The sequence below is a fragment of the Leptodactylus fuscus genome, chromosome 7 (genome assembly GCF_031893055.1).
Source record: "Leptodactylus fuscus isolate aLepFus1 chromosome 7, aLepFus1.hap2, whole genome shotgun sequence".
NCBI classification, from domain to species: domain Eukaryota; kingdom Metazoa; phylum Chordata; class Amphibia; order Anura; family Leptodactylidae; genus Leptodactylus; species Leptodactylus fuscus.
In genome coordinates, this window is record NC_134271.1 from 20,273,715 (window position 1) to 20,299,491 (window position 25,777).

A 25,777-nucleotide genomic window follows, 5' to 3' on the forward strand; every position below is an offset into this window, starting at 1 on the left:
AGTGAAACTACAACTCCCAACATGCTCCACTCACTTCTATGGGAGTTCCAAGTACAGACGAGCAAGTATGCATGCTGGGAGTTATAGTTTTACAACAGCTGGAGTGCCGAAGGTTACCTACCCCTGGTCTATGGGTCCGTGTGCTTTCACTGCTCACCGCTTGCCAATTCATTCGGTAGTCCGTTGGGGGGGGGGGTCCCCATGCTGACTCCTCAAACAGATTACTGACACAGATGTGAACCAAACTTTAGAATGATTTTTATGACTGCAAATCAGAGATCAACTTGAGTTCATGGTTTTCGGGGGTCTGCACACTTTTGCCTTTGCAGTATACATGTATGTTCTCTAAACATGAAAATAATAATAATAATAATAATATAATAATAATAATAATAATATGATGATGATGATGATAGTAATAATAATAATAATAATAATAATATAATGATAGTAATAATAATAATAATAATAATAATAATAATATGATAGTAATAATAATAATAAAGTAATACAATTAATAGTAATAATAATATAGTCATAAAAATTATAAATAATAATAAATAATAACAGTATAAAATAATAAAAAGTAACTATAATAATTGTTTGGCGTGGACATTCCTGTAGTTCCTCTTCACGCCTCGTAAATACTCAGTCTTACCTGAGGTCATCATACTAAGGTGTGTAGGAGGTTTGTGGAGGCGTACGGAGATTACAGCACACAGGAACGTGTACACTACAGAGAGGGCATGACGAAATCCACTCTCTGCAATCCCATCGTACATTAGATCTGGGATGTTTTTCCCCGTTACCTTCAGTGGGGAAAATATGTAGAGAAAAAAATTCTAAAAAGTCAATGTGAATGTCTTAGAAATCAGAAGAATATAGCAAAGATTAGCTATTGTGGTTAGATTCTCAGACATGAGTAAAATTGTTTTACAGTTATATTTTTGCTCCCCCCCCCCCCAGGAACAGCGCCACCCATCCCCACAGGTTGTGTCTGGTACTGCAGCTCAGACCCATTCCCCTTTTTTTTTCCTAAACGTGATCAAGCCCTTGACTTACTAAATTAGAACATATCTGAGATACTCCGGCTCCAAACACAGGTTTGCTTAGTAAGTGTAGACAATGTCCTAAAGAGGAACCTGTGGTTAATCGTGTTTTATGGCTTTTGCGAAATGTGTTGCAACATTTAGACTTTTGTGAGAAGTGGCAGCACAGTAGTCACCTGAGTCTGTGATTTTGGCTACAAAACAAATAAATGCTGCATTTCCGAAACGTGAGGCCTAAGCCCCCTTACACACGACCGGATGGATGGTCAGTGTGATATAAGGGTTTTCTCGGATGGCACACTGACCCATTTATTTCTATGGGCCCGTACACATGACAGTAAATTACAGGGGCTCAATTGTGGGCTGCAAAATATAGAACAGGTCCTATTGCTATCCGATTTTGCGGCTCCTATTCATTGAATGAAAGGGGCCATGGGTGGATGGGAGGACATCCATGCGCCAACTGTGCCGTTCATTAATGGCAGCCGCCTAGTACACGGTCATTTACAACCGACTTGAGGCCTGGTTCACATCTGCGTTCGGTATTCCGTTTGGGGAGTCCGCACGCATTGACAAGTGGTGAGCACTGAAAGCACATGGACCCCATAGACTATAATGGGGTCCGTGTGCTGTCCGCACAAGTCATGCAGAGAGGAAAGTAGTTCATGAAGTACGTTCATGACACCACGCGGAAAACACACGCACTCCATTATAGTCTTGGGGTCCGTGTGCTTTCAGTGTTCACCGCTTGTCAATGCGTTCAGTATTCCGTTAGGGGGTCCCCATATGTGAACCGGGCCTGTGGGAGATCAACTACATCACCTGGATTATAAAACTGCATCATATAACCTGATCAGAACCTGCACATGTGAATATACATTACCCCTTATTGTTATAGCCTTGGGCTTCGAGACGTTCCATCACGTCATACCTTACTATAAATAGTCTATGATTTTTAGGCGAACCATCTTCGCGCCATACATCTGCATTACAATGGAAACATCTGGAGCTCTCGCAGGTTTTTTGTGGTTAGGATGTTATGACACTGCATGAAGTCGCCTTCATAGTAAACTGCGAGGCCCAAAATTACCCTCATGACTGGAACATCTGTATCAGCAAGTTAGTAGAAACTGTGGGTGTAACTGAGCATGCAGAGATTATGTCCTGAGGGTTTCAGCGCCGCACATATCACTGCAATAGAAGAGACGGCGGGAGGAAAGTAACAGGAAGTTCCAGAAGTAATTATTCAGATATGAGAAGGTTTCATCAGCAGGAATCGAAACTGAAAATACCAGGCCTGGCGCTGCGCCCTGTTTGCTTTGTTTTTCTCTATCCAGTTCGCATTGTCAGACTCCAATTGAGTTTATTAAAGGGGCTTTCCAATGAGATTTTCCCCATAATATCAGTGGGCGACCTGCAGCTGAGGAGGGGGCTGTCATTCCGGTTATAGTCCGAGGATACACTGGGTAAGGCTGCAATGGGTTATATCATGGCGGCTAACCCATCGTGCGTAAAACCTGCAGAACAAAGTGTCTTGCCCTGTAGATTTTGAGTCCGCGGTATGTCAATTATTGCTACATATTCGGCTTCGATTTTTGACCTTTTCAATGCAAAAATTAAAACTAAGACTCCATGACGCGCAAATATCGAAAGAAACCATTGCATTTTACATGACCAGCAAAGTAAGGCCGGGGCCCCACGGGCTGGAAACACAGCGGGAAAATTGCGGCGGTACAGTAACTGCAAATTCGATGGGATTCATGCGAATGTCATGCCCACTTTGTGTTCAAAACCGGAGCGGTTTTGGAAATTGCAGCATGTCAATTATATCTATGGAAACGTCAGCGGCTTCCTCGTATAATGGTAACAGGAAAACGCGGAGGAAAACTCCATGAACTTTCTGTTCAAAGCACCGCAGGAAGAACCACAATGCGTTGGTGCTGTGATTTATCATCCCATGGAGCCTTACGTAAATGGTTAGTCGCCCACACATTGTGGGGGGGGGGGGGAAACATGCCAAAAAGTGGCGTTTTCCAAGATGGATTGTTTAAAAACGCAGCATGTTCATTTTTGCTGCGGAATTGTAAGCGTTTTCCCTACTTAGTTAGTAGGGGGAACAAAAAGCGTTTTATAGCTACATTTTGTTACATGGGGTCTCAGGGCCCCTTCACACGGCGTAAGCGCGCCGCTCATTTAGACACATATACACGTGTCCGAGTACGGCGCTTCAAAACAGAGCCCATTGATTTTGCTGGGAAGCGCGCGTATATCGGCATATATGCGTGCTTCCCATTGAAATCAATGGGATCTGTTTTGAAGCGCCGCGCTCGGACACGTGTAAACGCGTCTAAATGAGCGGCGCACTTACGCCATGTGAAGGGGCCCTTAGACCTGCTTCACATTAGCTCTTGGTCTCCATTCGGGGATTCCTGTCCCCCCATTCCTGCAAACAGGACTTTTTTCTCTGCAGTTTTTGGGCAGAAACCCGGCGGACCCCATTATACTCTATGGGGTTTGATGATTTCCGCAGGTAACAGTTTTTTAGGGAGTTGGGCTTCCGTTTTTAAGAACGGAAACCCAAACACTGGGGTAAGCGTGACCAACGGATCGGCTTCCCAGGAATTTTTGTTGGTTTTTGCCATGGTTTTGTAGGAAAGCACATGTGATGGTCGCTGAAGAAATTAGACTATTCTGGTGCAGAAAACTGATTTTTGTGGCATATTTTGCATCTTTTGGAGTGTATTGAGCAGAAGGGAAAGGTATAACCTGTGGCCTCAGCCTACAGCTGGTTTCTGTCCTGTGTGAATGTGGTTGAGCTGTGATACCAGACACAGCCTATGTACAAGAGTGGCGCTATTTTTTTTGTACAAAGACCATTAAACTATAATAACAATTGTTAAGATACATTTTTCTTACACTACCGCTCCTGGTTGTTATGTACAATATATGTACTGCGCCCTTTGGATTTTAGATAAGACTCCTTAAGGTGAGAAGGGTAAATCTTATCTTAGTCTATAGATTTACGTAAATAATGACTTTTATAACCAGGAGAGATTCTGCCCACGTTACCTGTTGTCCATTTAGAGTATATGTTTATTGTTATATGTTACATTATATTCCACAGCCCTGACATTTCTTATTACTAGCGGGGCTCACAATCTAAGTTCCCTCCATAAGACACAGAAAATATTATCAATATCATAGAAGGGCAATTAACATTTTTACCTTCAAGGCTTGTATGGTGAGATTATTTATAGAGGACCTTTCACCAACTTCGCTTCTGTTAACAGTTGCCAATCCACTGATTCCAGCACAGTTGGAATTTCCCCTCTAGCCCCCATTGTTCCTGAGAAACAAGTGCAGGTAGTTTTGGTGTCTGATGTGCAGTAATTTCAGAAGGGCGGGGTCAGACAGGGGGCATGATTCAGAGCTCCAATCAGAAGCAGGCGGTGTCAGATGCAGGGTCAAACCCCTTGTCTGCTCCTGCCTGACACGACCATCCTGACAGTACAGAGCCTAAATAACATATCAGGACTCCTCGAACAGCAGTGAAAGCACATGCACCCCAAAGACCAGGGTGCATGTGCAGGGTGAAACTACAACTCCCAGCATGCTCCATTCACTTCCATGGGAGTTCCAAGAACAGCAGAGCAAGTATGCATGCTGGGAGTTGTAGTTTTGCAACAGCTGGAGAGCCGTACGTTCCCTACCCCTGCCATAGACTATATAATGGGGTCCATGTGATTCCGCATGCTGCCTGCACGAATCATGCGAACATGAAAGTAGATCACAAAATACTTTTCGGTACACATGTTCCGTGCGGACACCGCACGGAGAGCACACGGACCCCACGGACTGCAAACCGCTTGCCAGTGCGTCCGGGAGTCCGTTCGGGGGGGCCCCAAGCAGACTCCCCGAACTGATTACCAAACACAAATGTGAACGATTTGATAAAATAAGGTGCTTTTATTACTTCCAAAAATTATGGAGAGTTTATATAATTTTTTATAATTTACCATTTTTTTTTCACCCCAGATAAAACTTATTGTGATTGAGGGGGGTTCCCTCTAAACTTTGGGTTGACTCATGAACATGTTAATACAACTAGTAACATAATACAGATGTAGAGGTTCGGAGCCATCGCTGGAGATGCCTGAGATACTTTCGTCACCCTCTCCATGGTGTAGGAGGAGTCCATGGCAGGAGGCGGGGAGGGGAGGACTCGCCATGTGAAAGTTTTCTACGATTTTCAGTTTCGTTTCCCAAGATGTGTTGATGAAACGTTGCTGAGTTTCATTGCATCACCGGTTAGTACGAGGATTATCAGCTTCCTCTATTGTATACAGACGAATAACTGGTTATGCAATGTCAAGCAAAGCCGCAAGCTTCAATATAACATCCCACGCTCGGCCGGTGGTGCGTGTGTCGTGCGTTGCGTTTTCTTGAATTTGCTGCGATATTGTCAGAAATTCTAATATTAAAGAAATGTAACGTGTGTCGATCACATGCCCTAGCCACGTGAGTGCGCATGCGCACGCGTTTTAGACGTCCTGCAGCAAAAGAGCGCAGTGGGAAAAACCGCGGCGGCAATGCATGACGGTTCTTCCCGCAGCGCTTCGGAGAGAAAGTTTGCAGATTTCCTCCACGGACTTTCTGTTACAATTACACAATTGGAAAACCGCTGGTGTTTCCGTAGGTATAATGGACATGCTGTGATTTCAAAACCGCGCCAGTTTTGGAAATTGCAGTGTGTCCGCGCCACCAGTGGGCATGGGATTCGCTAGAACAAAAACTGGCTGTTTTTTTCACTGTGGGTTTAACCTCTGCAGCTAGAGCGGCTTTCAACCTTTGCATTGCTGTAGAATCCAAAGCAATAATTGACAACCTGCAGCGGGCTTCGACACACCGCTTCGCTTGGTTAGGATCCATCGTAAAGAGGGGGATTAATAGGCTTTAAGTTTGGGCTTGTGATGGGAGCCAAAATCTCAGAGCACCATATCAAAAATCAGAATAGACCCCAGTCACCCCACCACTAAAGGCCACGCCGAATGTGCTATATTATGTAAACGTACATTCCATTTTTGGGGCTGATATTTTGTGCCGGTTCATAGGAGAGCTCTGTGATTTTTTTCATCCTGATAACTCTGACTGTATGTGCTGCCATTTATAGGAACACGAACTCTGGGGTTACAGCTAGCAGTATGCAGTGATCTCCCTCTAGTGGCTGCTGTAGGTTACTGTCACCACTGTTATAATGTTATGTTATCCACTTTATAATGTTGTTGATGACTGTTCCTTCCTCATCAATATTAGGTTTGGACAGATCCGACACTGCTCAGGGACACTGCGGCTCCTGGTATTGTGTATATGCCAGGAACTGCACCGTTTACTTATGGTACAAAATATTGCAGACATTTTAGGCACTGCATGTCTGGTCTATTGAGATGGGACAGTGTTGCAGTGCCACCGCTACACAACATATGTAGTCAGTGGCATAACTAGGAATGGTGGGGCCCCAAGGTGAACATTTGACATGGGACTCCCCCTGACCAACCTTCCCCCTTGTCCCAGAAGACCCCAACTGACTTCCCCCACTTTATTCCTGCACGCGCTATTATGCCCCATAGTGGCCCCTGCACACAGTATTATGCCCCATAGTGGCCCCTGCACACAGTATTATGCCCCATAGTGGCCCCTGCACACGCTATTATGTCCCATAGTGGCCCCTGCACACAGTATTATGCCCCATAGTGGCCCCTGCACACGCTATTATGTCCCATAGTGGCCCCTGCACACAGTATTATGCCCCATAGTGGCCCCTGCACACAGTATTATGCCCCATAGTGGCCCCTGCACACAGTATTATACCCCATAGTGGCCCCTGCACACAGTATTATGTCCTCATATTGGCCCTTGGACACAGTATTATGCCCCATAGTGGCCCCTGGACACAGTATTATGTCCCATAGTGGCCCCTGCACACAGTATTATGCCCCATAGTGGCCCCTGCACACAGTATTATGCCCCATAGTGGCCCCTGCACACGCTATTATGTCCCATAGTGGCCCCTGCACACAGTATTATACCCCATAGTGGCCCCTGCACACAGTATTTTGTCCTCATATTGGCCCTTGGACACAGTATTATGCCCCATAGTGGCCCCTGGACACAGTATTATGCCCCATAGTGGCCCCTGCACACAGTATTATGCCCCATAGTGGCCCTTGGACACAGTATTATGCCCCATAGTGGCCCCTGGACACAGTATTATGCCCCATAGTGGCCCTTGGACACAGTATTATGCCCCATAGTGGCCCTTGGACACAGTATTATGCCCCATAGTGGCCCTTGGACACAGTATTATACCCCATAGTGGCCCCTGCACACAGTATTATCCCCATAGTGGCCCCTGGACACAGTATTATGCCCCATAGTGTCCCCTATATACAGTATTATACCCCATAGTGGCCCCTATATACAGTATTATGCCCTATTGTGGACCAACCATGTATAATTATTATAACCCGGGATCTTTTCAAACCCCAGAGTATAATGATCGGAGACCCAAGGGAGGATACAAAAATAAAAAACAATGTTACTTACCTCTCCTTGGCTCCGGCGCACTCCCAGCTGATGTTGGCCGTCTTCAGTGATGGAAGAGACGTCACTTGAGCTGGGCTTGCATTGTGACGTATAAGGACGCAAGCCCAGCCAGCCCACGTGATGTTTGTGACATCACCAAGTAGGCCCGAAGCCACCCAGAGCCAAAAGAGGTAAGTAACACTGTTTGTTATGTTCCCTCACCCTTCATTATGCTATAATTATAGTGTTTGTGGGGTTCACAGGCCACCGCAGAAGGGGACGCATCGGTGGCCCTGAGCAGGAGCCAGGATTGGTAAGTAGATAGGGCCCATCATCTGCTGGAATTACCAGACTTTGCCATTTTGTACTTTGTACTTGGTTTTTGATGGATGTGTTCAGCCTGGAATCCATCGTTCATGCGGTCCTTCTGAATACCTTTACCTAATTCTTCGCTGTGCTCTGTCCACTTGCTAGGGATAGTGGCCATTATTGGTAAAAGTTGTAGATCTGATTTGTATGATTGTCCAGTGTACTTATGTATATGATGTGTATGACGTGGACCCCACTGATTGTGAGAATAGGGGTCCTGTGTTCTTCCCATTTGAAGGGGTTGTCTAGGAAACTTAGATTCACTTATCTGATATGGTGGACCTGGGTGTTCCATCCTCGTCCCGACCACTGGGTAACTGGAACCAACAATCTGACCCCCAGTTTGCTCCAACATAATCAGCTAGGGTAATTTACCCATGAGATTGCAGGAGGAGGTTGGGTGGAGCAACCAAGGGGTAGCAGTGCTTCCAATCACATGACCCTTGGGTTGGGGCAAGGCCAGAACTCCCAGGTCCATCATGAAAAGTTCACTTGATCATGTCAGTGAATCTAAACTCCCCAGGCAACCCCTTTAACTGTAAGGGACTGTTGAATATAGCCAAGTACTACTTCTCTAACCATCACGGAACTTCAGATGAGGGAACTCGGGACATGTTCATGATCAGTGGGGGACGTAGCAGTCAGGCTCAGACCAATCAGAGGCTCATCCTGTTTCCCGCTGATATATTATACATATTTGTGGAAAAGCCACTGTAAGTAAGGGGAACATATTGAATTATTGCATAAGGCCACCCTGCTGCAATTGACCACCTCTGAGACAGTTATGGGGGACCTTGGTCCAAAGTCTGATGTGGGTCCTTTAGGACTATTGTTACACCAATGTTATCAATTAGTTACAGGATACCCTTATTCTTAAAACCTCCACTAACTACTAGAATGGGGGTACTAAGGCCTCCTGTGTGAATATAATTTGAGGAAGGAATTTGATTGGAGAGATGGCCAAGCATCTTCCTTGCTTCTGGATACTATTCTGTTTGTCTGATGGGTATTATCCCTTTAATGGACTTTACCAGCAGTCATATTGTCTGTGGGCCGGGTCCATCATTGGCTGGTGGGTGACCCAAGCAGGGGAGATCCTTTAGCGGTTGTATAATTTACCAGAAAACTTGTCCATTTCCTATTTGGTTTGACCCAGCAATAGATATAATGGCGGCCGTTCCTACTTTGAATGTTCAATGCAGAGAAGGAGGGGACTTTGTACCCGGGGTCCCAAATTTTAGGGTCTTCAACAATCAGACATTAGGTGACATGTTTATTTCCTTGTATTATTTTTGGTTCTTTGAGGATCTTTAACTCTACAATTTTATTATTTTATGTTAATACTTTGGCATTGGATTATATATTTATATCCCACAGACATGTTTTGTTTTTTTTCCATTGTTGTTTTATTTTAGTTTTAGTTCATGGCTATACCAAGCAGGCCCCTAAATACTATAGAAACGGTTCCTCTTCTGATCACCAATAATACAAAGGACAGATAGAGTCTTATATTGGATTATATATATTCTTAACTTAGGAAGTATCAAAATATACCATGCGTGCAAACTCTATGATGGTACAAATAGAAAAAATAAACTGTCTTAAATAAAAATATTCAATTATTGACATAGTTATGTACATTTGTCAGCGAGGGCGATACGCTCTGTTCACGAAACCTTTGGACCCTATGCTGCTATCAGTATTTCATTCTTGAGAGATGACGTGACTTATCTTCTATCTAGAGAGGAGATGACCACCGCCATTTTCTCTGGGATCATCTCCTGGAGACGACAATATAACTAAATACTATAAAACCCCTTTATTGTCTTAAGATAACGCCTATAGATATGTCATTCCTACGTGTAAAACCAGTCATATACTTGAACTTTTCTTAAGATAGGCACCTCAGTGGGTAAGTTTTATAGAAATGGATTTCTTAGGTTACAGTGGTTTGTAGTTTTCACTGGTAGAATTTTAGGTTCAGACGTTACAGCATACTAGTGACACTATGGTATAGCGGCACATTTAGCAGCCAACAGGGGTATAACTTGGGGGGTGCAGTCGCACCAGGGCCCAGGAGCCTTTGGGGGCCCCATAACCGCTGGCATCAGTATTGAGATTGCAGCTTCCATCTGGCCCATAAGCCAAGGAGACCCACAGCTTACCCTAACCACACTAAGGTGGATTAAACTCCTTAGACCCCGTAACCATCACTATCAAGAATTTGTTGTAGGGATGAGGTTGGGGCCCTGGACAAAAGATTTCATCAGGGTCCACAAGCCTTTAGTTAAGCCACTGGCACGCAGTAGATTAAAATGGTTTTCTAGCTTCAGTATAAATCGTCATTCCCAGGTCAGTGGGGGTCTGACTCGCCATCATTGTCAATAAGGGGGTTTAGCCCTTACAGAGAGTATACCATCACCTCCTCAAGTATATATATTTGCTACCATACCCTCATACCATTGCTGTATAAGTCACTTGTAGATTTGGAGAAAACCAACTTTGAAGGCAGGGGCCTTTACCTCCCTGGAGCATTGTTGTTGTTACTCAGACTTCTATCTCCATCTCCTGTATGCGCAACCCTGTGCAGAACCTTATTCACACTAGAAGAATGGGACAGGGGGACATTATAAGGATAGCAATGCAGAGGGGTTGAGAGCGCTACATAGTAAGTGGCTGGTTCTGTTCATACAGCGCCATGTAAGTGTGAAGTTAAAGGTGTCATCAGGTTTGTAAGACTGAAAGATTACCCTTAGGACAGACCATCAATATTAGATCTGTGGACCCCCGCAGATAACCCATGGGGTAATTTCTGCAGTACCTACACTTGTTGTACATGGCTTTCCCACACTGCCTCAATACCAGTGATCTGCTACGGTCCTAAGTATCGGACCCCTGCTGATATAATATCTAAGGATAGGCCATCAATCTTAGACATCTGATGACCACTTTAATTTAAAGTAGCTGACCCCTTTAAAGGGATGCGTTGGTAACAAGTTATTCCTTATTAATAGAATAGAGGATAACAGTTCTAAGAACAGGGCCAGATGTGCTCTGTGTGAATGGGGCACCAGGTTGCGCATGCGCGTCACTACTCTGTATCCTACCAGCAATAACCAAGAAAATTGATCGTCATTACTAATATTCAGCATTGTCAGATGCAATTTGTCAGCAATAATAATATATTTCTATATGTTTGTACAGGGGTCAAATAGACTCTTAGAGAATGGTAAAGTTATTTGACTCAGTATTTGTTAAGGTGAATGTCGGGTCAAGTTCATCATCATCTTCATCATCCTCCTCCTCATCAGCTCCCTGCTGACTACTGAATTCTTCTTCACTATCATCATTTGCCTCTCCATTTTCAGCCCCGTCAATCACCATTACTTCCGGGGCAGCGTCCTCTCTGAACCATACTGACTTGTAACCTCCATCTTCCTTCAATTCCTTAGTTAGGATGGACTTCACCTTTTTGTCTTCTGAATCCGAGTCTTGGCCAGCTTCCTCCAATGGCTGACTATCTGCTGCAGTATTAGTAAGGACCGTGCTTACTACTGCGGCGGACAATAGGTTACCTTCAGAGGAGACTCCATTACTGTAGCTTTCCTTGCCAGATTCCAGATTTGGAGGTGGTGTTGTATCCCAGTCATCTTCCTCATTTATGAGCTGTTCAGTCTTATCTTCGGGTCCACCAAAATTCTAGAATAAAATGAAGAATATGTTTAAACAGAGCATCTAAGTCTTTATATTCACTGTCTTTATATTCACTTGGGCTTTTCTCAGCTAGGTGTTTGCTATCTTACAGTTACTCCTGGCAGATATATCTGTAAAGAAGCCAGTAGTAGTAGTAATGGATAGAGGAGTAGCGCAGACTGCTCTGTATTGTACACAGTCATTGCTTCAGACAAATGGAAAATATGCTGCAGCCATAATAGGGCTATTAGAAGAAGTAAAATTGTTAGGACCATGTGTGAAGGCTTAAGACTGGACATCCGTCTTATATTCCTCTTCATTTTCCCCCCTCCCCGGCTTCCTGCAGAGCATCGACATTCTGTTGAGGTTTTCCCTACTGATTAGGCCAGATGGGGAGTCTTACCGAAATCCATGGCAAGACTTATTGGAAAGTCAACAATATGAGCTACTTACATTTCCTCCCCCTCTTCTCCATATTGTGTTTCCATATTGCTTGTAAATGAGGAAAGCCATTCCAACCAAGCTGAGAACAAGAACAGCTCCCAGGGTAGCTCCAACTATGGCCATGTCGCTTGCGGTATAATATATATTACTTGGTAATAGTCCTTCAGTACCTAATTGATAAAACATAAAATGTCATAAGAAGATAATATTGGGAAACACGGAGAACTGACATCAACTGCTGCAGTTTGCTCTCTGGCCACTAAGCCTCAAAATAGGCTGCCACCTCCTGGTATGTAGAGATCACATAGAGGAGATTACAATGGAAGGTAAAAACGATATAGATAACAGCCTGGGTAACATACAACCTGGGCAAAAAAAAAAAGCTAAAACATATTAAATTAGGTCTATATACCCATCCCCGCTCCTGTCCAGGCCATCCTCCACTTGTACTTAAGGGGGCGCCGCACATTACAACCCAAAGCTGAACAATATTCATACATCGCATCCTGATATTGTTCAGCATTGGGATGTAATATGCACGAGTGGAGGAACCCTGGACAGGAGCGGCGGATGGGCAAGTGAATACCAGCCGTCACCTGCAGGAGTAGTTCAGTTCGTAGCAACCATTGTGGTGGCAAATAAAGGGGACAGTTTACTATGTGGGGACACCTACTATGTGGGAACCAGTAAAGGGGGTGTTATACTGTGTGGGAGCCAGTAAAAGGAACATTATACTATGTAAGGGGCAGTAAAAAGAGCATTATACTGTGTGAGTAGGGACATAGCTATAGGGAGTGTAGAGGTAGCAGCCACCACTGAGCCCTGGACCATGAGTGGGCTACAAAGGCCCCAATGCCACATAACATATACCACTATTATAAATGGCAGAAGGTAGGTAGGAGCCCCATTCCATATTTTGCATTGGGGCCCTGGAGCTTCATGTTACGCCTCTGTATGTGAGGCTCGGCAAATACTCCTCATAGAACTGCCTACCCCTGTAGTGGTACTTCTTGCATGAGTTCTAGTAGTGGTTGTCTGAGTTGAAGGAGTTGGTACCTGTTCCAGGAGTTGTACTTGTTGGTGTCTGAGTAGAGGGAGTTGTAGTCGTTGTTAGAGATGAGCGAACACTAAAATGTTCGAGGTTCGAAATTCGATTCGAACAGCCGCTCACTGTTCGAGTGTTCGAATGGGTTTCGAACCCCATTATAGTCTATGGGGAACATAAACTCGTTAAGGGGGAAACCCAAATTCGTGTCTGGAGGGTCACCAAGTCCACTATGACACCCCAGGAAATGATACCAACACCCTGGAATGACACTGGGACAGCAGGGGAAGCATGTCTGGGGGCATAAAAGTCACTTTATTTCATGGAAATCCCTGTCAGTTTGCGATTTTCGCAAGCTAACTTTTCCCCATAGAAATGCATTGGCCAGTGCTGATTGGCCAGAGTACGGAACTCGACCAATCAGCGCTGGCTCTGCTGGAGGAGGCGGAGTCTAAGATAGCTCCACACCAGTCTCCATTCAGGTCCGACCTTAGACTCCGCCTCCTCCGGCAGAGCCAGCGCTGATTGGCCGAAGGCTGGCCAATGCATTCCTATGCGAATGCAGACTTAGCAGTGCTGAGTCAGTTTTGCTCAACTACACATCTGATGCACACTCGGCACTGCTACATCAGATGTAGCAATCTGATGTAGCAGAGCCGAGGGTGCACTAGGGTGCTAAGCACACACATTCAGCACTGCTTCATCAAGCCAATACAATGCATTAGCCAGTGCTGATTGGCCAGAGTACGGAATTCGGCCAATCAGCGCTGGCTCTGCTGGAGGAGGCGGAGTCTAAGGTCGGACCTGAATGGAGACTGGTGTGGAGCGATCTTAGACTCCGCCTCCTCCAGCAGAGCCAGCGCTGATTGGCCGAATTCCGTACTCTGGCCAATCAGCACTGGCTAATGCATTGTATTGGCGTGATGAAGCAGTGCTGAATGTGTGTGCTTAGCACACACATTCAGCTCTACTTCATCGGGCTAATAGAATGCATTGGCCAGCGCTGATTGGCCGAATTCCGTACTCTGGCCAATCAGTGCTGGCCAATGCATTCTATTAGCTTGATGAAGCAGAGTGTGCACAAGGGTTCAAGCGCACCCTCGGCTCTGATGTAGCAGAGCCGAGGCTGCACAAGGGTTCAAGCGCACCCTCGGCTCTGATGTAGGAGAGCCGAGGGTGCACTTGAACCCTTGTGCACCCTCAGCTCTGCTACATCAGAGCCGAGGGTGCGCTTGAACCCTTGTGCACACTCTGCTTCATCAAGCTAATAGAATGCATTGGCCAGCGCTGATTGGCCAATGTATTCTATTAGCCTGATGAAGTAGAGCTGAATGTGTGTGCTAAGCACACACATTCAGCTCTACTTCATCGGGCTAATAGAATGCATTGGCCAGCGCTGATTGGCCAGAGTACGGAACTCGACCAATCAGCGCTGGCTCTGCTGGAGGAGGCGGAGTCTAAGATCGCTCCACACCAGTCTCCATTCAGGTCCGACCTTAGACTCCGCCTCCTCCAGCAGAGCCAGCGCTGATTGGCCGAATTCCGTACTCTGGCCAATCAGCACTGGCTAATGCATTGTATTGGCGTGATGAAGCAGTGCTGAATGTGTGTGCTTAGCACACACATTCAGCTCTACTTCATCGGGCTAATAGAATGCATTGGCCAATCAGCGCTGGCCAATGCATTCTATTAGCGTGAACTGAGTTTGCACAGGGGTTCTAGTGCACCCTCGGCTCTGCTACATCAGATTGCTACATCTGATGTAGCAGTGCCGAGTGTGCATCAGATGTGTAGTTGAGCAAAACTGACTCAGCACTGCTAAGTCTCTGCATTCGCATAGGAATGCATTGGCCAGCCTTCGGCCAATCAGCGCTGGCTCTGCCGGAGGAGGCGGAGTCTAAGGTCGGACCTGAATGGAGACTGGTGTGGAGCGATCTTAGACTCCGCCTCCTCCAGCAGAGCCAGCGCTGATTGGTCGAGTTCCGTACTCTGGCCAATCAGCGCTGGCCAATGCATTCTATTAGCCCGATGAAGTAGAGCTGAATGTGTGTGCTTAGCACACACATTCAGCTCTACTTCATCAGGCTAATAGAATACATTGGCCAATCAGCGCTGGCCAATGCATTCTATTAGCTTGATGAAGCAGAGTGTGCACAAGGGTTCAAGCGCACCCTCGGCTCTGATGTAGCAGAGCTGAGGGTGCACAAGGGTTCAAGTGCACCCTCGGCTCTCCTACATCAGAGCCGAGGGTGCGCTTGAACCCTTGTGCAGCCTCGGCTCTGCTACATCAGAGCCGAGGGTGCGCTTGAACCCTTGTGCACACTCTGCTTCATCAAGCTAATAGAATGCATTGGCCAGCACTGATTGGCCAGAGTACGGAATTCGGCCAATCAGCGCTGGCCAATGCATCCCTATGGGAAAAAGTTTATCTCACAAAAATCACAATTACACACCCGATAGAGCCCCAAAAAGTTATTTTTAATAACATTCCCCCCTAAATAAAGGTTATCCCTAGCTATCCCTGCCTGTACAGCTATCCCTGTCTCATAGTCACAAAGTTCACATTCTCATATGACCCGGATTTGAAATCCACTATTCGTCTAAAATGGAGGTCACCTGATTTCGGCAGCCAATGACTTTTTCCAATTTTTTTCAATGCCCCCAGTGTCGTAGTTCCTGTCCCACCTCCCCTGCGCTGTTATTGGTGCAAAAAAGGCGCCAGGGAAGGTGGGAGGGGAATCGAATTTTGGCGCACTTTACCACGTGGTGTTCGATTCGATTCGAACATGGCGAACACCCTGATATCCGATCGAACATGTGTTCGATAGAACACTGTTCGCTCATCTCTAGTCGTTGTGGTACCCGTTCCAGGAGTTGTACTTGTTGTTGTACGAGTAGAGGGAGTTGTAGTTGTAGTGGTACCTGTTCCAGGAGTGGTAGTTGTTGTTGTACGAGTAGAGGGAGTTGTAGTCGTTGTGGTACCTGTTCCCCTAGTAGTACTTATTGTTGTACGAGTAGAGGGAGTTGTAGTTGTAGTGGTACCTGTTCCAGGAGTGGTAGTTGTTGTTGTACGAGTAGAGGGAGTTGTAGTCGTTGTGGTACCTGTTCCCCTAGTAGTACTTGTTGTTGTACGAGTAGAGGGAGTTGTAGTTGTAGTGGTACCTGTTCCAGGAGTGGTAGTTGTTGTTGTACTAGCAGAGGGAGTTGTAGTCGTTGTGGTACCCGTTCCAGGAGTGGTACTTGTTGTTGTATGAGTAGAGGGAGTTGTAGTTGTTGTAGTACCTGTTCCCCTAGTAGTACTTGTTGTTGTCAGAGTAGAGGGAGTTGTAGTTGTTGTGGTACCTGTTCCAGGAGTGGTACTTGTTGTTGTACGAGTAGAGGGAGTTGTAGTCGTTGTGGTACCTGTTCCGGGAGTGGTACTTGTTGTTGTCAGAGTAGAGGGAGTTGTAGTCGTTGTGGTACCTGTTCCGGGAGTGGTACTTGTTGTTGTACGAGTAGAGGGAGTTGTAGTTGTGGTGGTACCTGTTCCGGGAGTGGTACTTGTTGTTGTACGAGTAGAGGGAGTTGTAGTCGTTGTGGTACCTGTTCCAGGAGTTGTACTTGTTGTTGTCAGAGTAGAGGGAGTTGTAGTCGTTGTGGTACCTGTTCCGGGAGTGGTACTTGTTGTTGTCCGTGTAGAAGACGTTGTAGTTTTGCTTGCCCCAGCACTAATATTAATGGTGGAGGTAAGCTGTGTTGTAGGTGCTGTAGTGGTTGTTGTGGTGGTGGTAGTTGTTGTGGGCACTGTACAAGAAATAGATATATTCCAAGTTATTGTCAGTCACTGAGTCCCAGTGTGACCTAGTGATCTTTCCCACAATGGGAGTCACAGCCAAAATCGCTTTGTAGCCCTCGCCTCATACGCAAGATGCATTATATAAGAATTTTAGGCATTAAACAAAATGCTGCAAAACATTGTATTGAGATTGTAGAAAATGTATTAAAATAATGTGAACTGTTCATATACAAAAGGAATAAGCAGGGCACTCACCGGGGTGCTTAAGGAATAAGCAGGGCACTCACCAGGGTGCTTAAGGAATAAGCAGGGCACTCACCGGGGTGCTTAAGGAATAAGCAGGGCACTCACCGGGGTGCTTAAGGAATAAGCAGGGCACTCACCGGGTGCTTAAGGAATAAGCAGGACACTCACCGGGTGCTTAAGGAATAAGCAGGACACTCACCGGGTGCTTAAGGAATAAGCAGGGCACTCACCGGGGTGCTTAAGGCATAAGCAGGGCACTCACCGGGGTGCTTAAGGCATAAGCAGGGCACTCACCGGGGTGCTTAAGGCATAAGCAGGGCACTCACCGGGGTGCTTAAGGAATAAACAGGGCACTCAGCGGGTGCTTCATTTAAAAATCGTAATTCTTTATTTCATCCTTCTTAAAAACACATTGCACAGGAAGAGAGGAGAAGCAGCAGTACCAAGCTACGTCCGTTTTGTGCTGTAAGCACTTCGTCAGACTTGTCCGGTGAGTGCCCTGCTTATTCCTTTTGTATATGAACAGTTTTGTATCCGCATACAGTGAGCACCATCTGCTTGGCAGCAAGAATACTCAGTACCTGACATTACTAGCCATGAATTTTTTGTTAGTGGGTGATGGAGGCTATATTATAGACGTGGTGTCGCTTGTATATACTTTTTTGCATGGACATAATGTGAACAGTGTTAACATGAAACTAAGCTAATGGTAATAGAAACTCTATGGCCACTACTAGATATCAGGTGCACCTTTGTAGTTTAGGGTTAGGACTCCCTTTATAGATCAGGAATCTTTAGATAATGTATGTATCAAGATGGTATAAGCATTCCTTTTAGATTTTGTTCTATGTTGACATGGTTTACTATTGTCTATATGGCGCAACCCCAACTTGGGGCTACTGGAGGACTCCAGAGAGCCAACCTGACCATGACTATAACATCTTGTCTGGTACCAACAATTCTCTTACTCAGAATACTTTTCCTCCTAGTTCTGGATTTGCTTTGAACAATCAGATTTACTACTTATGTATCTGCCTGGTCAAGGCAGGACTAATATACCAGCTATACCATGCCAGGCCTGTGGGGGCAGTGCATAACATAGGGATCCTCAGTTTGATGCTCTTTACATGCACCACCCTGGAGTACTTCTTACATAAAGCAGAATTACCCATGTGCCAAATCATGTGGCCACTGGATATACATTTTCTACAATATTTTATTAGCCTTGCAAGCTTTGTTACACAGGATAGTGTTAGGCACTTACCTTGGGTGATCTCAATAGTAACAATGGCCGTGGTGCTCTCAGACGTCGTACTATCAGTTGCATTAACCTTTTTGGAAGACAAAACATACGGCTTTACAAAACTACGGCAACAAAATGCATCTCACATACATTACGGGTATGTTCGCACTACACACTGTCTGTTTGGCTTGTAGTTTATGCAAAGATTTTCTTCAGAAAGAGATAAACCTGCTTAGCTGTGAAACGCCTTGGAGGTTTCTTGTCCTCACTGGCACCCTGTACTGCTGTCTGGGAGGTGACACTTTGCACTAGCTCCATATCCAGGGTACTACAGGATCAACGCACCGCTCGCCTCCTGACAGGACCACACATCACAAGCCAAAGCCTTTCACCACATTGCATTTCCTCAGCCAGCACTCAAGTCAACCCCCAGATCTGAAGAAGGGGTGGAATAATTGTAGAGTTCCGATACCCCGAAACGCGTCATTATTCTAATAAATACTCACCTTATACGAAGCCACTAGTGTCCTTCCTGAGTGAGCGCGATCAGCAATTGTTTTGGTATTACCCCAAAAGAATCTTCCTGTATATCCCACCGCCGTTTGGTCGGAATAGCTGATACGCTGCCAAGAATCTCGGCATACAAGTTAGAGTGTATATACTCTTATGACGAAAACACCATCTGACTCCTACAAAGATCTATAAGAAGCGCGGTTCGTCTTGAATATTTTTTCAATTTAGTATCAAAGTCCAGTATATGTTTTCTTAAGAATGAAAGTCTATGGAACTGTGTGCACCCTGGTGACTCCACTGTCAGAATGGACAGCTTTACAGTCTTGTGTCATCACTAAGCTGTGAGGAACGCCCCCCTGACAGTATCTTCCATAGCCTTGTACCTCAGGGGTCATTCTTCACAGCCCAGCAATGATGCTTATAAGGCCATCTTTCTGATAGTGGGGAGATATCGTTGTTGAAACTATTGATGCCGATTTCTCCGGCACCATAGCTGACAGTGCACTAAATTCAATGCACTGTTGTCTTTCTTGTGGTACATAATATTGCACATCTCTGAGGACATGAAAGCAGGGGTGAACCTAGCTTTTTTGCCACCTGAGGCGGACGACAGAAAGCCCCCCCCCCGGCGGAGCGGAGGGAGGGGGCGGGGTGGCGTCAGCAGGCACAGAGCAGGCAGGGAGAGGACCTGCTCTCTACTAAGCATGAGGGGAGGCCGCTGGAGCAGCGCTGCGTCCACAGGGCCTCCCCAATCCACCTCTCGCTTCCTGTACCGGGCTGCCGAGACGGTGATGCTAAGCCAGTCCAGGACAGCTTGTCCTGGACTGGCTTAGGTCAGCAAAAATGCCGCCCCCCCCCCTCCCCGGGGCCCTGGCATAGCGCTGCCTGAAGCGGCCGCTTCAGGTCGCCTCATGAGAGGTGCGGCGCTGCATGAAAGGTCCTCCTTAAAGGGGTATTCCCACGTTGCATACTCAACAGTCTTCACTGCTGTAAAGTCTTCTTTCTTCCTGGTTTCTTGAATCATTTGGTGGGCGGGGTTTCACATGCAACCTGCCGTTTACCTCCACCCCCAAATTAGTGTGTAGCTCCGCCCACCCATATTGGACTATGAAGTACAGGCAGCAGCAACTCCATTCTGTGTTACATACAGAGACTGCCTGTCTCTGCCATAATGAACACAATTGAATTAGCTAGCCTGATAACTGGGAGAACAGAAGACATGAAAGCAGCTCCTCTCCTCTATCTGAGAGCAGGAAGCTAGGTCACGTGGTGCAGACACAGGAATAGCTAGAAACACAGGCTCGCTCACGTGCACTTAGCCCCTCCTCCTCCCCCCTGAGAGCAGCAGATACATCACTTGACTCATGAGCAGATAAGTCAGGGCTGTGGCCACAAAGAATTGAATAAAGTAAGATAGTGGACAAACAAAGCAGTTTTGCTGAAGCAATGTATTTAGGAAAAGTCTTACATCCACATTAACAAGCAGTATAGATAGGATCCTTGTGATGGGACAACCCCTTTAAGTACCAGCAGCAACATTTAGTCCCACATGACCTATTTCTATATCCCTGAAAACCTTCAGACCCAGAAATATGGAAGAGATAAGATTAACGACAAGTTACAAACTCGTACCACATAGATAATTACTATAATAAGGAATAAAGTGGGAATTTTTCTCATCAATAACCTGTGATAAACTTTACAGAACTTACTAGTAACATAACAGTGCCAGGAGAGGTGAATATGGTGTTAGTTAAAATATATCCATCACGGAGAACACTAAAATCTGTGCTGTTCTCTATCCTATATACGACAGCAGGATTGAATCCCTGAAAAACAAAAAGACAGAGGCAATTTAGTAAGAATACCGTCATATCTGTACCTGATGCACGCAGATCCATCAGAAATCGACACCCTATAAAAAGAGGACACCCTATAGACCCCATTATAGTCAATAGGGTCCCTCAAACTCTTTGTTTTGTGGTCTATTTAGGGGGTCTGTTCTGGGGTCTAGATTAGTTATTTTCTGGGGTTTGTATTTGTTTCTTAAAGTCTACCCACCACAATAGCAATGTTTTTCACATATGTACATGGGTAATGCATACCTCCCAACCATCCCGATTTCCGCGGGACATTCACGATTTCGGTGACATGTCCCGCGGTCCTGGTTGGAGGGAGGTATGTCCCGACTAAAGCAAGGAGCTGTCACAGCTCAGCTCCTTGCTTTGCCGCTTCATTCCGGCTAGTGGCTGTGTAGGCGCAATGTGATGACGTCACATCGCGCCTTCAACAGTATTAGCGAGACTGCGGAGAGAGCGGCGGAGGAACAAGGAAAAGGTGAGTTTAATGTGTGTATACATTGAGGTAGAACATGAAACTGGGGGCAGATGAAGGGGGGGACGGCATGACACTGGGGGCAGAGATGAAGGGACATGAAACTGTGGGCAGAGATGGAGAGGACATGAATCTGGGGGCAGAGATGGAGGGACATGAATCTGGGGGCAGAGATGGGGGGATATGAATCTGGGAGCAGAGATGGAGAGGACATGAATCTGGGGGCAGAGATGGAGGGACATGCATCTGGGGGCAGAGATGGGGGATATGAATCTGGGGGCAGAGATGGGGGGGACTTGAATCTGGGGGCAGAGATGGGGGGACATGAATCTGGGGGCAGAGATGGGGGGATATGAATCTGGGGGCAGAGATGGGGGATATGAATCTGGGGGCAGAGATGGGGGGACTTGAATCTGGGGGCAGAGATGGGGGGACATGAATCTGGGGCAGAGATGGGTGGGACATGAATCTGGGGCAGAGATGGAGGGGACATGAAACTGGGGGCAGATGAAGGGTGTATATGAAACTGGGGGAGAGATAGAGGGGGGACATAAAATTTACGGGTGACTGTAGGAGGATTATACTGTGTGGGAGCACGTGAAAAATGAATGAGAATAGTCGGAGTCAACATAAAAGTGGGTGGAGCCAAATTTGCCGCGACGCGCTACTTGCGCCATACATTTTGTCCCCCTTTCTACTTTTCAAAAGTTGGGAGGTATGATAATGTGTAGGATTATGTTGCATTTTTGGAATAAAGCAGAACAATGGGAGATATAATACATACACCTGGAAAATCTGCATCAGCGGCAAACACTTGGAGTTGTCTTGTCTGGTCACTAGAATCCAGGACAAAGCTTCTGTTTTCTGCAGTCGTAGGGATGGTTCCATCGTAATTGGACTTCTGAAACGTTGGCGGGAAATTGTTCTTTTCTTTTACTTCAATTTGGACTGTAGTGGTGGCATATTTCAATATATCATTAGTCTGGTAAGCCTGGAAAAATAATGTAATATCCCAGTCATCGGACAAGTACAAACCTATCATGGCTTAATCCCTATGTCCATATATAATATACTCTTATGCCCTTATGTAACGCTTGGCTACATGTCCACATACACTACGTGGCCACATTATTAGAGACACCATTCTAGTACTGCATTGATTCTCCTTTGACAATTTGCTGTGATGTACACAGGTATCATCCACAGGTGTTAGAGGACTCATGCTGTGCCAAGAAAAGTTCCATTGAATGTCATTACTACAACTCCACTAGCCTGAATAGTTGACCCCCGATAGGAAGGGTTTATTGATTCATGCTGCCTGCGCCAAATTCTGACCCTCCTTTGAACATGGTGCAACAGAAATGTGGATTCATCATCTGACTAGGTGATGTTTTTCCCTCCTCAATGATCCAAATTTTGCGCTCTTTTGTCCACTGGAGGCTTGCTTTCTGTTTTCATTAGACAACAATAGCCTTTCTTGTCTATCATTAAACATCTGTGTTCAGAAATGAGAAGTTGTGCATGCAGGCATGTTGGGCAAACCTCTCAGGATTTGGTTTGTTTCGGGGTCAGGTGGTGAGGATCCAAGCTTTGTTTCAAGTCGAACAAGTTTGGTCCAAACCACACCTTAAAATGGCTTAAAACATAGTGTATAACACTGTCAGGACTCCTAGGAACCTATCTATAAAACATAGTGTAGAATACTGTCAGGGCTCCTAGGAACCTATCTATAATACATAGTGTATAACACTGTCAGGGCTCCTAGGAACCTATCTATAAAACATAGTGTATAACACTGTCAGGGCTCCTAGGAACCTATCTATAAAACATAGTGTATAACACTGTCAGGGCTCCTAGGAACCTATCTATAAAACATAGTGTATAACACTGTCAGGGATCCTAGGAACCTATCTATAAACATAGTGTATAACACTGTCAGGGCTCCTAGGAACCTATCTATAAAACATAGTGTATAACACTGTCAGGACTCCTAGGAACCTATCTATAAACATAGTGTATGACACTGTCAGGGCTCCTAGGAACCTATCTATAATACATAGTGTATAACACTGTCAGGGATCCTAGGAACCTATCTATAAACATAGTGTATAACACTGTCAGGACTCCTAGGAACCTATCTATAATACATAGTGTATGACACTGTCAGGGCTCCTAGGAACCTATCTATAAAACATAGTGTAGAACACTGTCAGGACTCCTAGGAACCTATCTATAAACATAGTGTATAACACTGTCAGGGCTCCTAGGAACCTATCTATAATACATAGTGTATAACACTGTCAGGGCTCCTAGGAACCTATCTATAAAACATAGTGTATAACACTGTCAGGGCTCCTAGGAACCTATCTATAAAACATAGTGTATAACACTGTTAGGGCTGCTAGGAACCTATCTATAAAACATAGTGTATAACACTGTCAGGACTCCTAGGAACCTATCTGTAAAACATAGTGCATAACACTGTCAGGGCTCCTAGGAACCTATCTGTAAAACATAGTGTAGAACACTGTCAGTGCTCCTAGGAACCTATCTATAAAACATAGTGTAGAATACTGTCAGGACTCCTAGGAACTTATCTATAAAACATAGTGTATAACACTGTCAGGACTCCTAGGAACCAATCTATAAAACATAGTGTATAACACTGTCAGTGCTCCTAGGAACCTATCTATAAAACATAGTGTAGAATACTGTCAGGACTCCTAGGAACTTATCTATAAAACATAGTGTAGAACACTGTCAGTGCTCCTAGGAACCTATCTAGAAAACATAGTGTAGAATACTGTCAGGACTCCTAGGAACTTATCTATAAAACATAGTGTATAACACTGTCAGGGCTCCTAGGAACCTACATTAACCAATATAATTATATTATCAAGTTTTACGTGCCCAAAGTGTGGAAACAAAAACTAAAGGATAGGTAGGTAACTATCAGAGATGTATTAAAAACAACGCTTTTATTGATATATATTAAAAGCAAAAGTCAACAACCAAGACGTAAATAATAATTAGAAAATAATAGTGTAAAAAACACCAAAAATCCACTTCTCACACAACCCACCAACTCAAAGGTTTATGTGATCTTATTTAATGTTGTATCATGTCATCTATAGTTCTCCGCTAATAAGGGAAACTTTGTATAGAAGTTCATCCCAAATTATTCCAACACATTCTATCACATTCCCCTCTGCTACATTCTTTCTAGAATTGTCCATTGTCTCTAGGGCTATTTACTGCCATATATGCCCGAACAACCAGTTCATCAGTACGTACCATAACTTGCAGCAGGACGGTCCCCAGCGTGTGTATTGGCTTGTTCATTGTTATATTTCCGGTTATATTGTTGATCTCAAATACATTGTTACCATCCCCTGAACAAGAGGGAGATCAAAGTAGTGGTGTTATCTTCTATTGTATTCCTGTCTAATATATTGTAATTAATAATCTCCTGTTTTCAATGTGGAAAATCCCATAATAATTAGCATATTATGACATGGATATTGCATACATACCGCTGATTATAGTGTAGGCAACCGGGTCATTAATGCCATAATCTCCATCCACAGCATATAGCGGACCAGGCAGCAACTGTAAGGGCTCAGCCTGCGAATACATTATGTTATGGTCATTCTTATTTGAGTACACCATAACATTATCTCAACCTAAATGGCCTATAGAGAAGGGATTGTCCTAAAGAAAGTGATTTTCCATTGAACTGAATAGGAGTGAGCTTCAGTACCGGACAGAACCACGGAGCCCAAAACTTAAAGGGGTTGTCCATGACTTTACTATTGGTGACACACATAGTAAAGTTATTGGCTGGTATTGCTGGGTTGAGAGTGACCCTGGAGATAGGTATGGACATCCCACAACCAATGTGGTATCTATCCCCTGAAACACCAAATATTACAGCCTGGTATAGGAGATAAGGGTAAGGGTCTAAGCTTGATCTGACACAACATGACATCAAATATTATAATTTAGTTTACTGCCTTGAAGGTGACGAACATTACTTCAATAGTGCTGTGAGTCCAAAGTGCATTAAGCAATACAACTGAGGAGCAAAGTCACAGCCATTTCCTCCATCTTATCACATATACTACAGCACCATAACAACCACCTTATATCTATATACATGCTGTCACAATGAGGTGGAAGACTATAGAGTTGTCACACGCGAAATGTCAACTGGGGTCAGAGGTGTCAACTGAATCTCCTCGGTCCCAATATATAACGGGGTCCCCACTTACCATCTCTAATACTGCTATTTTCTTATGTTGTAGACTTCAAAGAGAGTCTATCATTGCTTATATCCTTTTTTTAGCTAAGCGTATCTTTACATAATCTTTAGCAAGTCTATTCTAGGCATACCAGTCTTTCCTTGATCCTCTCAGTCATTTTTGAATGAAACCGGTTTTCTTCATATGCAAAGTAATCTTCAGGGAGCACTGGGGGCGTTATCC

General features: G+C 45.0%; 1 protein-coding gene across 1 annotated transcript in view; it reads right to left on the bottom strand.

Annotated features, from left to right (window-relative positions):
• Window positions 1-9,408: 9,408 nt before the first annotated feature.
• The window catches only part of CDHR5 (cadherin related family member 5), a 44,923-nt gene continuing 28,554 nt past the window's right edge, over window positions 9,409-25,777 (bottom strand). The window contains exons 8-15 of the mRNA XM_075281290.1: window positions 24,827-24,917; window positions 24,588-24,685; window positions 22,078-22,284; window positions 20,672-20,788; window positions 18,468-18,534; window positions 16,105-16,965; window positions 12,147-12,307; window positions 9,409-11,699 (exon numbers count right to left, since the gene is read on the bottom strand). Coding sequence (XP_075137391.1) covers window positions 11,220-11,699; window positions 12,147-12,307; window positions 16,105-16,965; window positions 18,468-18,534; window positions 20,672-20,788; window positions 22,078-22,284; window positions 24,588-24,685; window positions 24,827-24,917 — 2,082 coding nt within the window. The 3' untranslated portion in view covers window positions 9,409-11,219. The remainder of the gene's footprint in view (window positions 11,700-12,146; window positions 12,308-16,104; window positions 16,966-18,467; window positions 18,535-20,671; window positions 20,789-22,077; window positions 22,285-24,587; window positions 24,686-24,826; window positions 24,918-25,777) is intronic.